This window comes from Heterocephalus glaber, unplaced genomic scaffold (genome assembly GCF_053883595.1).
Source record: "Heterocephalus glaber isolate CG9 unplaced genomic scaffold, H.glaber_assembly_v1.0 deba00000122, whole genome shotgun sequence".
Classification (NCBI taxonomy): domain Eukaryota; kingdom Metazoa; phylum Chordata; class Mammalia; order Rodentia; family Bathyergidae; genus Heterocephalus; species Heterocephalus glaber.
The window spans coordinates 41,642,202-41,657,492 of record NW_028258138.1 but is presented as its reverse complement, the minus strand read 5'-3'; the positions used below and the strand labels follow the sequence as shown (position 1 = coordinate 41,657,492).

General features: G+C 31.9%; 1 protein-coding gene across 2 annotated transcripts in view; it reads right to left on the bottom strand.

The window, feature by feature from the left end:
* Window positions 1-15,291, bottom strand: part of Epha3 (EPH receptor A3) — a 382,701-nt gene that overhangs the window by 257,403 nt on the left and 110,007 nt on the right. For both annotated transcript variants that reach the window (XM_004857918.3, XM_087214069.1), the window contains exon 3: window positions 10,103-10,763. In XM_004857918.3, coding sequence (XP_004857975.1) covers window positions 10,103-10,763 — 661 coding nt within the window. The remainder of the gene's footprint in view (window positions 1-10,102; window positions 10,764-15,291) is intronic.

Below are 15,291 nucleotides of genomic sequence, written 5' to 3'. Positions count from 1 at the left end.
TAGCAGTGAATACATATATTAGGAAAACAGAACAAGCCCAATTAAAAAACCCAGTGCTGAACCTCAAGCTTACAGAAAAAGAAAAGCATGACAAATGCAAAGCTAATAAAAGGGAGGAAATTATAAAGATCAGAGGAGAAATCAATTCAATAGAGCCTAAGAGAATGATACAAAAATTAATGATGCCAACTGTTGGTTCTTCAAAAGAATAAAGAAAATTGGCAAACCCTTAGCCAACCTTATCAGAAAAAGGAAAGAAAAGACCCAAATCCATGCAATTAGGACTGAAAAGGGTGAAATTACAACAGACCCAGCAGAAATCCAGAGGATCATCAATACCTACTTCCAGAACCTATACGCCAATAAGATGGAAAACACAGAAGGAATGGACAGATTCGTAGATACATATGAATTACCAAAGTTTAACAAAGAAGACCTAAAAATTCTAAACAACCCAATATCAATCAATCAAATTGAAAATGTAAATAAAAACTCACCAACTAAGAAAAGCCCAGGTCCTGATGTCTTCGCTGCTGAATGCTACAAAACATTTAAAGAGGAACTGCTGTCACTACTGTTTAAACTCTTCAATGAAATTGAAAGGGAAGCAATACTCCCAAATTGATTCCTGGAAGCAAGCATCACCTTCATCCCCAAAGCAGAGAAAGAACCAACCCAAAAAGAGAACTATAATCCAATCTCACTAAAGAAAATAGATGCAAAAATCCTTAATAAGATACTGGCAAATAGAATGCAGAAGATCATCAAGAAGTTCATAGACCCTGACCAAGTGGGTTTCATCCCAGGGATGCAAGGATGGTTCAAGACACACAAATCAATCAATGTAATACACTATATCAATAGAGCCAAGGACAAAAACCATATGATTATCTCCATAGATGCAGAAAAAGCATTTGAAAAACTCATTTATGAAAAAAAACCTTACAAAAAATTGGAATAGATGGTCTTTACCTCAATCTGAAAAAAGCCATCTATGAAAAACTAACAGCCAGTAGCATACTAAATGGTCAAAAACTGAAATCCTTCACACTAAAATCAGGAACAAGACAAGGATGTCCATTATCACCACTCTTGTTCAATATAGTTTTGGAAACATTAGCCACAGCAATTAGACAAGAGAAACAAATAAAAGGAATAAAGATAGGAAATGAAGAAGTCAAATTGTCATTATTGCATATGACATGATACTCTATATAGAAGACCCCAAGAACTCCACCAAAAGTCTTCTAGACTTAATAACCAAATTCAGTCAAGTAGCTGGATACAAGGTCAACACAAAAAAATCAATAGCTTTCCTCTGCATGAACAACAGACTCACTGAGACAGAAATAGGACAAACAATTGCTTTTAAAATAGCATCAAAAAACCCCTGACATACCTAGGAATCCACCTAATGAAAGAAATCAAAGACCTCTTCTCTGAAAATTATAGCACTCTGAAAAGAGAGATTGAAGATGCTATCAGAAAATGGAAAAACATCCTCTGCTCCTGGGTAGGAAGGATTGATATAGTGAAAATGGTCATACTTCCAAAACTGCTATATAGATTCAATGCAATCCCAATTGAAATCCCACCAGTATACTTCAGGGACCTTGAGAAAACAATCAAAAGATTCATTTGGAACAAGAAAAGACCTAGAATAGCAAAAACAATTCTAGGGAACAGAGAGATGGCAGGGGGCATCACAATCCCCAACTTGAAACTGTACTACAAAGCTACTGTGATAAAAACAGCATGGTACTGGCAAAGAAACAGACCTGAGGACAGGGGAACAGATTAGAAGATGCAGAAACAATGCCAGACACACTCCACCATCTCATCTTCGACAAAGGGGCCAAACACCCTCACTGGAGGAAAGGTAGCCTCCTTAATAAATGGTTCTGGAAAAAATGGGTTTCAACTTGCCAAACATTAAAACTAGACCTATTTCTCTCGCCATTCACTAAACTAAAATTGAAATGGATTAAAGATTGAAATATTAAAATAGAAACGCTGAACTGGCTAAACAGAGGTTGGGTAGAACTCTTGAAGATATTGGTGTAAGAAAAGATTTTATTAACAAAACCTCAGTTGCCCATGAACTAGGACAAACAATCAACAGGTGGGATCTCTTCTTATTCAAAAGCTTCTGCACAGCAAGAGAAACCACCAGAAGTGTGAAGAGACAACCCACAATGTGGGAAAACATCTTTACCTGCTATTCCTCAGACAAAGGGCTACTATCTTGAACCTATAAAGAACTTAAAACAATCAGACCTCCCAAATTTAAAGACCCAATCAGAAAATGGGCATCTGAAATGAACAAACATTTCTCAGACAAGTAGAAATACCAAATGAACATAAGAAAAAGTGCTCAACATCACTGATCATTCGAGAGATGCAAATGAAAACAATGCTGAGATTCCACTTCACTCCAGAAAGAATGGCTGCTATCATGAAATCAACCAATAACAAATGCTGGCAGGACTGTGGGGGAAAGAGGAACCCTCCTCCACTGCTGGTAGGAATGTAGACTTGTGCAACTACTATGGAAATCATTATGAAGATACCTCAAAGAACTAGGATTGGAAGCCCCTTTTGACCCAGCTTTTCTCCTGCTGGGTATCTTCACCACAGAATTAAAAGAATCATACCACAGTGGTATATATGCACCCGTGTTCATAGTAGCACAATTTGTAATAGCTGAAACTTGGAAGCACCACAAATGCCCATCATCTGGAGACGGGATAAAGAAAATGTGTTGTGTTTTTTTTTTTTATAATATGGAGTACTACTCAGCCCTAAAAAATGAGAAATTAGAGGCCTTTATAGCTAAATGGATGCACATTGAGGTGATGGTCTTAAGTGAAATAAATAGGACACACATGTGTAAATACTGAATAGGTTCTCTAGTGTGAGAAACTGAAAGCGTAAATAAGGACTAAAAGGTATAATAGATAATATGATACAGGAAGAAAAGGGGCAAAGGGTAAGGGGAAGTGGGGGTGTAGGGGAATGGAAAGAAGGGAATGGAATTAATATGATAAAATGGAAAAATGGAAACAAAGTCTTTTTAAATGGGCAGGGATGGAGTGGTTGAAGGAGGTCAGGGGAAGGGGGGAAAATAAGAACCAAGAGAGATTATGTAAAGGTGCAAATTTCCAATGGTGAATGTCATTATATTGTATACCTAAAATGTACCAATGATCAATATGAATAATTGATAAAGCCAAGTAGGAAGAAAAGGTCCAAAGGGGTAGGGGAAGTGGGAGGGGTAAGGGAAAGGAAAGAAGGGAAAGGAAATATTATGAGAAATGGAAAAAATGGAAACAAAGTCTTTGTAAATAGCGAAGGATGGAGGGGGTGAAGGGAGGGTTGGGAATGGGGAAAAAATAAGAACGAAGATACATCATGTAAAAGTACTAGTTCTCAATAAGAAATGTAAATATATTGCATACCTAAAATGTACCAACAAAAGAATTTAAGGAAAAAAATAATGATAATGATGATGATGATGGTGATGATTATGATAGAGAACTTGATACTCAAAAAGAAAATACCCTACAACCATTTGATAAGTGAGACCTGTGGACTATGCTAGAACCTTAGGAAAATACTTTAATAACAGCCTTTAAAAATCAGCTTCCAGATCATGATAAAAATGAATAAAATATTTGTTTGAGGAAAATTTATTTCATTGTGATTCTATGACTACTTATAGAATTTATAGAATTGTTTTCAGTTTTGAAGGATTATTTATAGTAGTTCATGATTGGTCATTTAACTTGTTCTTATTCATTATAATGTATTTAAATGGTTAAATATTAATTTGTTCTTTCAAATTTCACTATGATCACATCTCTCCTGAATGTTTGCAATTAAATTGTCTCTGCTCAAAATAATCACATTTATTTTAGGCACATAAGAAAAGAATTCACATTTATTTCTAGTATTTTAAGTATGCAAATTCATGGTTTAATTTTACATTGCTATTATACAAACTCCAGTATGAACTGTTATACATTAAAAAGTCACAAATAAAATACAATCCCTTGCTCTGTCTTTCTTTTTATATTTGAAAAGGGATTTCATTTTAATTATTTTTGATAGTACCTTCACTTAATTTGATAAAAGATATCTGGTAATATCACATAGTAGTTCATATAAGCAGTTGTGGCATATATTTCATACAACTTTTATTTTCTCCACTGTCTTTGTATTTATTTAGGTGTTTCTTAAGTGTACCTCATAAAATACTTAAAATAAATTCTATAAATATAGTTAGTTCCATAAAATTTCAAGTACAATGGTTCAACAGCTATTTCCCTTACTTATTTATTTGTTTGTTTTTGACTTACATGATTCTTTCAAGGCCAGGGTATCATAGCTAACCTAATCTTACAGCATAAATGTTAGAATATAAACACAGTGTGGAAAAATACCAGGTTAAAGTTTGTGAAATGTAGCATTAAAATTTTACTGTTACAGTTGTTTGCTTGCTTTCTAAATTGTTTCTTAAATCAGCTAAAACCTAAAAGTCTTTCTAGATATACGTTATAAAATTGTCCACTTATAAATTTATGGACACTTTTGAAGAATCAGTGGAAGGAATTCATGCAATAAAAAGTAACAGAATGGGTCAAACACCAGCTGGTATAAATCAAGAGTGACTGCTATGTAGAAGGAAGGGAAATATTAACAACAAGACAAGAAAGAAACATCATTCATGCCTGAATAGACTAGAGGATAAATGGAACAAAAAATGAAATCACTTCAGAAAAGAAATACGCTGTTTGAAAGGAACTAGGCAGTCAATGAATAAATAATAAATACCAAGTATATAAATTAAATACACTTTCTCTTGCTCAGAGCCTTATAAGGTAAGTAAAGAAGAGAATGTTGAATGGATACATTTGCCATTATCTGTTTAAACTCATTGAGACAAGAAAGCCAGGTGGTAGCAAATTTCAGTATGCCACGACTGGAAATATTGATGATGTTCCAATATATTTTATCCAATGCCAGATGCAATACAATGAATAAAGGAATACATTCACTAACCATTCTGTAGGCCATTCCTTGTGGGGATGGAGAGAGGCTCAACCTGTTTAGTCACAAAATGAACAAGTAACCTTCCTGCAACTCTTCAAACTATGCCTTCAAATAACAGTAACAACAGCCTTGCTAAATAAAACAACTAAATGCAAGTGAAATTTGAGGCTTGTTGAGATTTAAAGCAACATTATAATGCTATCATAATTTATGATACAAATTGTTGAGAATACATAAAATCTTACATAAGTCACAGATTGTGTAGCTATTTTAGAGCTGTCATGACACATTTATTTAATTTTGTATTTGAAAACTTGCATTATTATTTACCAGTGTCATTTTTTAAAATAAATTTACTAGTAAATGTATTCAAAAAACGAAAATTTAGTAAATTTTTAAATTAATTTACTAGGCTCAAAAGTCATGATCACACAATTGTTAAACCAGAAATGTGATGCTGTTATTTTAAAACTCAGGAAAAACAAATTTTTCATGATTGGAGACAAAAATCTTGTGCTACCGACAATTTTTATAGTTCAGCTCAGTCACTAAAAAATTAATGAGTGATTTAAATGTGTAAATATTAGAGACAAATATCAACATTTCAAAAATAGTTACATCTTTGCTATATTATAGGTTTGAATTTTGTAGCCTGATGTTCATAAATTAGATAAATAGCTATCATAAACTCATAAAAGTAAAATATGTATTCTCTTAGACACTAAAGTAATATTAACCCTTCAATTCATATATTCATTACTTTCTTTTGAGAGTTCACATGAACTATTCTTTATTGATTACAAATGTATGTAACCTAATAGTCAAATGTGTTCATTTCAAATTACATAAAATAAAACTTTTATTTGCAAAGTTTTCTGAACAACATAGTGGGCTTCAGATAAGTAATATAAATATGTTCTCTCCAGAACTTATATTCCAGGAATGTAGAGTAGACATAGAAATCTCATATTAATTGCTTATTCAGTAAGTATGTAGTTGAGAGCCTTTTCAATTAGACTCTTAAGTTTGAGGCACAGTGTTCCTAATAAGGCATTGTGGTCTTTTCTCCATGAAACTTCCACTCTGAAAATACTAGATGAAATTGGTTCTGAATTTATTCAGATATCAAACATCTTGCTATTCTAGAGGTTGCCTTGTGCTTGCATACATATACTCAGTTGATGTTACGAATTTTTCTCTAGTTTTTCTGTCTCAGTTAGCAGATCTATAAAGTATGCTGTTACAGAGACTTCAACAACTGATTTTAGAGTTTCTGAATAGACAGAAATTAATTGAGAAATTGGTGAGTAATACAAATTAGTTTCCTAACTCATATGTAAAGCACATATAATTTCATGTAGTCATCCAAATAGTCTAGTTGTGATCGTACATTCCATCAAACACACTTTAATGGTAAGCTGCTAATGTAAAAGAACAAGAAGTAAAGTTAGCATTCCACAATGAATGTGTAGAGATAAAACATAGAGCAACAGATTTTTTAGTGACATTAATAAAGTATTTGGTACACTAAGCCTAAACAAATTTGTATGAGCCAAATTTACAGTAACTTCCTGCTATGTGTTTCAAATGTCATTAATTGTCTGTATAAAAAGCCATTAGCATTCTTGTTTCTTCTTTCCAAATTAAATCAAAGTAGATATCATAATTCATTATCAATGATTAAAAATAAAAAGTAAAAAAGATCTTGATATTTCTTTTGAATTGACCCCAAATTTCCCCACACCGCCAATCTTCAAAAGAAAAAGCTAATGTAGAATTATTCCTAGTTATAAGAAACATTAAAGTTGTTGCAAATGAAACAATAAGGTAAAGTCTTGATTATGTATGATGGAAAGCAAATGGCAGGTGATTTAGGCTCACTAATTCACTTAGTAAGTTTTAAATTAACTTTATTGTTACATTTTAGGTATACATTATGATCACATTCATCATTGGAAATTTGTATCTGTACAATGATGTATCTTAGTTCTCGTTTTTTTCCCATCCCCCTTCCATCTCTTTCACCTCATCTTTCAATATTCTCTTTTTTAAAGGAAGTTCGCTGACATTCCATAAAAACAACTCAATCTGCTATTGACCACACTGTCATCCAGTAAGTGATCCCAGAGCCCAGGAGCATAGTACAGGTAAGGTTTAAGCTACATACATGGTAACTTAAAACCAATGCCATATTTCCCTCTTCTTTTGTTAAATATGAGTAATAATTTACTCAAACACAAGCCATATTTAAAAAATGATAGATTAGAGAAACTTCTAGTAAGTAAAGTCTGATGCATGATTGCTTACATTCCTTAGTAAATTTCACATTATCCTTACCAGTTAAGCTAATGTAGTTACATTTTATGTGCATTTTATTTACCATATTTAGTGTAATAAGTATTTTTAGCTTATTGGAATTGATTTTTTTTCTGTGTTTCTACTTTACTTGTCATGGAATTCCAGAATAATTCTCTAGCTACCAAAATTTCTTTCCCCTCTCTCTTATTTCCTCACTCTAAACAGTCACTGAAAGATAAAGGTGTATCATTTTCTACTCTAAGCTTTTCAGTATCCTCTCTCCCTTAACTGAATATCAATAAAACAAACCAAAATAAAAAAGGAAGAGTAAACATAATAAAATATTTTATTGCAGAAATTTTTAACTTTCCATAACTCATTTTCTTCTATACTAATATCTTCTTTCCCAAGAATACCAGTGCTTGTATTTCAGTTTAAATTCTTACTGACTTATCTCTGTTTAATAAATCACTTAAAAATCTATGTTCCTTCAGAGTCTGAGACAAAAATATTTCTTACAAATCACACATATACAAACACACACACATTTTTAAACTATAAACCAAACAAATTTAGCACTGATATTATTCATCGTTTTTTTCCAGTGTTCTGTGTAAGATTCGTCATATTTTTATGGACTCTTTAAAAATTGACTATCAAATATGTGGTCAAAGTATATTTTCCAATAATTCATCATATTTTAGGAAAAGTGGATTGCTATGAAATTATACATTATAAGCAATAGAAGTATAATTCCATGATTAGAATTCTGCTCCTGTATAAAGTTGAATTTGTTTTAATTTTCAATATTATATTTATTATTCTAAGATCGATAGATTAATTTTTGAGTAAAAAATTTTCCATTAATATGGTTTCTTTTTCCTATCAAATGGAGATTGTTACATTCTCATCATTCAATGTACTTATTTACCTCAATTATCTGCTAGATTGGCATACATAATTTGTAGTACTGTAGTACTAAAGTCAGAAAATGACCTAGCAATCCATTTTAGATATTTAAGATACCCCTGTGGTACAAACCCAAAAAACAGCACTCTCATGAGTCTTCTATGCAGTTTGAGGTCTTAAGACAATGATTCAATAAACAAATTATAAACTTTGCCTGTGGAATGAATAAATTGTATGAAGTATCTAGCCTTTTCTTCCTAGCACAGATTTTAAGCACAATAGAAATGAGTGCCAAATCTGAATGCAAAATCTTCTCATAATTAATTAATTCCCATGATTAATTTTGAAATTAATCTTCTTCCACTACAGTGGCAAGGCACATTGTATCCCTGGTAGAAGATTTATTAGTCTGTCTTGCATGAAAATTATTCATTTATGTATCTGTCTTTCATACTAGATTGGTACTGAAAGGTACATACAATAACTTATTCATGTATATTTCTCCTGTGCCTGGCACATTATTACTTTATTAGTTTTTCCTTTCATCAAGAGCAAATGCTACGATGATATATTTACAAGGGGAAATATATATATATAATATTATATTATAGTATAGTATATTTCTTTCTTCTACATGGGCTTATGAACAGTGATTTACTGAATACCGAGTAATAGAATACCAAACTTCAGTCTCTTGACAGAGTGTAATAGCAAACAAAGATATTAAAATAGACAAGATTCTAACTACTATGGACTAAAGTTCTCCTATATATTTACTTATACATTTAAAATGTACATATTTTCAGATTATTAGACATTAAAACCATGACTGTTAGATACCAAATTTTAAAATTAAGTGGAATTATGATCTGATCTCTCATGTTGCACATACAATTTCATATGAAAATGATATTTTACTTGATCAAGTAAATGCATTAATAAAAATAAATTTGATGACAAAGTTCATATTCTCTATTACTATAAGAAGCATCAAATACACATTACAACTAAGGGGAGATATAGAAGTTGTCCTGAGTAGTAAAATGGGCCAAATAATGGACCAAAGTGAATTTAGAATAGTTATACTTACAGTAGTGATGGCGAATATTTTAGACTAGTATCCAAACAGCAATCCAAAACCTACTTATTTATTGCAAAGTACCAACACTGCAATTAAATCTGATTACTTAGGTTTTAGTTTAGAAACAACAACTCATATATTAACATCTTCTGTCTTAAAAGAAAAGCACAGTAATACCTGTGCCATAGGTTTGACATCACTGACCTACATTACATACAACAGTAATAATTTATCAGCCCTGGATTTCCAAATCAAGGAATTTTCCCACTGTACTTAATAGGTAATGCTTATTTGATAGTCACATGTCTCTGAAGAAAAGACTGTATTTTATAGCAAGTAAGTAAATATTGTTATGAGATAGATGAACAAAAATATAATCACCACAATATCTAGTTATATTAGAACTAGGTTAGCTGAGTACCAAATAGGTTTCTACCCTTTACCTAAAAGAAACAGATTTTTTCCCTACAGTTGGAGCAAAGTTAGACTACAATAAGTGGTTTAAAAGTAGGAAAAACTTAAAAGTAGCATGTATGACCCCTCTAGGGGGTATGATCCACCACCACATAGTCAAGCACTATATTTCTACATAAACTGTGAGTCAACATATCATGTGGGAAAATTTTAATGCATAAATACTCTGGTCAGTTTGAGGCATGTTTTGCTGTAAGTGAGCTCAAATTGGGTTCATTTCCTTTCCCTTTATGATAAACTGACAAGTGAGAAATACCTCTCTAAGGAAAATAGAAGACTGTTTCTTACCCTGGCACACAAAACCTCTTTCTTCATGGCCAGCATCACAGGAGCACTTGCCAATGGGTACAAGCCATTCCCCTTCTGTACTGCAGTACATCCTGGGAGGATCTTCCTCCTTAGAATTGTTGACACAAGACCCTCTAACCTCCACCAGGGACTGGGAGTCCATGGGTACTGTGTCAGGAAACATAGCCAGATTCTTCACTGTAAATGGGCACTTTTTGAAGTATACTCTCACAGACACCAAGGCAACACAAGCACCAACATCTTGAAAAGCCAAATAAAATCCTTTTTTGTTGACAGGACCTACTTCTCTGATCTCAGTGTTGAGTTTAAGAATACGGTCTCCAAGATCCATCTGAGTGAAGCTTTCATCAGCTGCAATGGTGTCGATCTTTGTAAACTGATGCTCTCGGAATTTGACCCCATGATCATCATCAGATTCCATGTAGTACAAGTTGAAAGTCTCCTTGCAAGTTCCCAAAACCAATGGAATACTATTGCAGTCCCGTAAAGTGAACTTGAGCTCCACGTAGATCTTCTGGGCTGAGTTCCTAGGGACCCAGTTTGTCCTCAGCCAATTATTTTGACTATGATCCATGACATTGCATACCTGGTAAGTCCTGATGGGAGTGTAATGTTCATCAACACCACTGATCTCTTCCCACTGAAGAAACAAAGAAAATGGTAGAGAGGTAGAATTAAAGAGTGAAGATAATAAATAATAAATAAAAGACAAAGGTGTCAAAGGTATAGAATCTACAGAGTAAGTAAGCTGAAACTTCAATGTTATTGGTTTTAAAAGGTGTTGTGGAGCAACTCCATAGCATTCTTGTTTGTAGTTTTTATCATTTGCAAGGTTCTATGAATGCATTGACACAAAGCAATTTATAATTTTGGTGATCATGCTAGAATTGCATTGCACTTTGTTGGATATCCAGGAAAAGGGCATTTAGCAATTGACTGAGACTAGACAAAAGTGCCAAGATCAACACCTGAAATGAGTTTACTCTAATGATACTACACCATGGTTTTGTTGTATATATATTCTGTTTGTTCACTTGCATAAATAGAGAATAAAAAAATACTACTGCCTAAAATTCATCTTTATGAATCTTCTCTCAGTATGGTCCAAGTTCTGTTAAACTTGATGTATGACAAAATAAAGTGAATCTAAATTCTGTCTTTGCTATGTATCTTGTTGCATGATATTTTTTAAAGGTGCTTAAGTCATTTCCATTGACCCATGTTGGGAAACTATGAAAGCAAATTTAAAATAAACATATAAATATGACAAATTTCTCGCCCAAAATAAAAACTTAAAGAGTTATGCATATGAAGCAGAAGACATAGGGTAGGGTACATTTCAATTTTAATACTTTATACTCATATTAAATTTTAGATAGTCAAGAAATATAAAAAATATTTGTTTTGTTGTTGTTGCAGTAGTTGAGGTTATACAAGTAAAATATTTTCTCATTATAAATAACTTGAAAATTTCAAGCCTTCTTAGATCAGTAAAGCAATATTTGTGTTGTTTTGTTATACTTAGAACAGATTTTCAAGTTTTAATTTAGCATCATATTGTTTATGTTACTTATGATCCTAAAACTATTCCACCAGCTGTTTCCAACTGTCATCCTTGTGTCTACACCAATTTTGCTTCCTGCTCCAAGAAAAATACCTTTTGCCATGTTGTGATCTCAGTCTTCTATGCCTTCTCCCCCATTTAACCTATGCAAAAACTTTTAATCTCTTTAATTTGGCATTTGCATTTCTTCACAAACTTGTCCCAATGTATGTGTTAGTTTTTGTAAAACTTTGAATCAAGGTTAGTAATTACATATTTCACTTATACATGTTCTGTGTGAATTCTTCTACTGTTTTCAAGAATTGTGTTGGATCTTCTGTCCTTTATTCTCAGGGTTCTGGGTTAACTTCTCAGAGCTATCCTTTTTCTGTGCCAAGCTTTCTATAATGCTTCTGTTCTTGGGGAAATTTCTTGGAAAAATTCATACATATTCATTTGCAAATTTAATTACAAAATGTAGGAAAGGTAGTTTAGGTTTATTTAATACATTTGGTAACTCTTAACATCTGTTTCTGTCAGAGTATACAGCACAAAACTTCACCTTTTGGGAAATGAATAAAATATTGTTTATTTTTAGATGAAGGAACATAAAATTCTCACTAGAGAGTGTCTTATTTTTGTAGCTAAATTTATTGAGTAGTCTATAATAAATATTTTCTCCACTATTACCACCAACAAAACAAGTTTTAAACAGTTTAAACTAAATCAACAACATTTAAAATATATTGATACTATATCTATTTTTATTTTTCAAAGCCACATAGGAATTTCAATCTATAAGTTCTAAACAGAAAATAAAGTAAAACATTAATGAATTAAATTGTCAGCAATAACAACAAGTAAAAAAACATAAAATTTATTTGATTCTTAGGCTTCTTTAGGAAAAATATTATTTATCTCAGGATGCTGGAATTATCAAAAATAATATTGGAACCTCAGTAGTTTGAGAAATACACTTAAATTTTCTAATTCTCCTTATCTTACCTACTAATTTATAAAATAAGATGAATAAAAATGTGTCTTATAGTCTTTATCATCCAAAATCTAGACTATAAAATAGGTACTTATTTTATTGAGACAAAATTGACTTCGCTTTATTGTTAAATCTAAAATCAGCCCAACATGGAACAAATTTGGACTATCTTTCAAAACTCTGAAATAATAGACATGATCTATATTATCTGCATATAAGGAAAGAAAATATTCACATTGTACTTTTAATCATTACCAGTATACTATTTTCAAATATTCAGTCTATAGATACATAGGAAGCTTTTCAGAAGAAAATTATACAAGGAGAGTCTTGATTCTAAAAATTTGACACTCAAGTGTTTATACTGGTAGTAAAACTACATTTAAAGAAAAATTAAAGTGAGAGTTTAATATAAGAAAAAAGAAAAGAGTGAACAGTCGATGCTCCAAAGTCTGTGTTGTTAAAGTCATTGTTATGTGGAATCATCTCTTTTAGGAGGTATGACTTTGGGGAAAAACCAGAAGTTGCATGGTGCCAGTGAGGGCACACTGGCATCCTTAAATGTTTTTACAGATCTGCCTATCAATTGGATGGCACTTCGCAGCAGCATTCTTTGCATTTTTATCATATATGATGAAGATGTTCATGAAAGAAGACTTTCAGAATTGCTTCAGAAAGTGACAAAAACAATAGAATAAGTGAGTTTGAAGAAAGGGGCAATAATTTGAGGCAGATTAGTGGCAATGCTTCTTTTACTGCAACAAATATTTTAAATTTAAGCATTTATCACACGTTTCAGTCACATCTCACATCTTTACACTGGTTCTACAATGGTATTGTCAAGTATAAAGCAAGTACAAACTCTAGAGAATATGATCATCTTAAAATTAGCATCTGACATTGTTTGAAAATAAGCCATTTGCCTTTACGTTTTTAAAGTCAAGATTTCCTTATAGGAATGAATGAGTTATAAGGATGTACTTTCATGAATCATTTGCAAATTCATTTTGTTATTAACATTATTTTCCTAGGCATTAAACAGAGCATATTATGTAGAGTTTTTCATAATTTGATGTAAAATATGATTTTAATTATGGAGCTTTTATTGTAGTTTAACTTTGGCAAACTATTACAAATCTTTGAATGCAGAGGTATAAATTGCAAAAAAATAGTGCAAATAACTCAGGATGCTTTGCACATAAATAGTTTCACAGAACAATTATCAGTTAATTAATTTGTAATGAAGTCCAAATTGCCTGTAAATGATGGTGCCATGCCATCTCCAACCACTTGGAAAAACAGCAAGTCTCTAACTTTAGCATTTCCCTAATATAAGCGAAAGTGGAAATAAAATCCTTAAATGAATATTTCTTTGATACCAGTACAACAATAACTAACTGGAAGTGTTGTAGTGATTTCAAGAATACTCAGAATTACCATATCTTCCTACCCTCAGCACAAATGAGTAATATTCATAAATTACTAGGGCTACTCTATTGTAATAGTAATTGTCTTAAGGCAGAATTAGGAAAATAAAATGGGTGACATACACAATCGACAATACAGAATTTGTCAGTACATAGCTTCTTTCTCCTCTTTTTTGTAGTCCTTAAAAACATCTCTGCCAGTCATCTTCAGTGGAAGATAGATTTAGGAAAACTTCAAAATATTTCCTAAAGCTTGAATTTTCTGAAATCAGTAACTCTGAGATAGAAGTTTTTATTAGTAAATCATAGAGGCCAGAGCTGAATACTTTTGTTGTTGTTCCTGATGATTGGAATGATAGAGAACCTGTGTATCCAGTCTTTTCTTGAAGAGATCATCCTGAAATTTATTCCAAGTAGCACAATCACAATTAATCTCATCAAAGGAAGAGTAGAGTACAAAGAAAACTCTTTGTTTAGATTTTCTAGAGAAGCACAGTTCCGTATCTCTGTGGTGGAGCATATATTTTTGAGGGCAACATACATTTTAATAATTAACTGGTATTTAATAACTATCATTCTGAAATTCCTCAATTATAATTAGGTAATAATTTTTTATTGTTGACATTACTTCCTCTCATAAATAACATGTTTAACTCATTTCTAATAGGGAGTAAGAACAAAAATTGTCATTTTTTTCTTTAAAAAGGGAGAAGCTGAAGTACGTACTAAGGTGAGAAAAGTCCTTTATTTAAAATTTGCAGGTAACACAAAAAGAAAATATCAGCACTATTATTCTAATATTTAGAATGGTAATCTTAGATTTCAAGAAACAAGCAGTTCTATACTTCACAGAATGGTAATGATGATTTTTCTTCACTAAATAATTGTGATATTCAGTTATTCATGTTATTTATTTCTCCACCCACATTTCTATTCCCGTGTTTCTTCTTCTACTGTGCACATCTATAATTATTGCAAATATTCAGTGTTCATTGTAGAATATTTGAGCATTGGCCATGAAGCTACATTTTAGTGTGAAGATGCATAATCTTACACTTCCTCTTATAATCACAGATATGGCTACAAAAATACACTGCATTTCAATTTATTTATAGTTTTCTTATCCCATTTTAGTGTCAAAATTACACACACACGGACATACACATTTCTAATGGTATAATATTGAGTAATTTTAAAGAGTTGA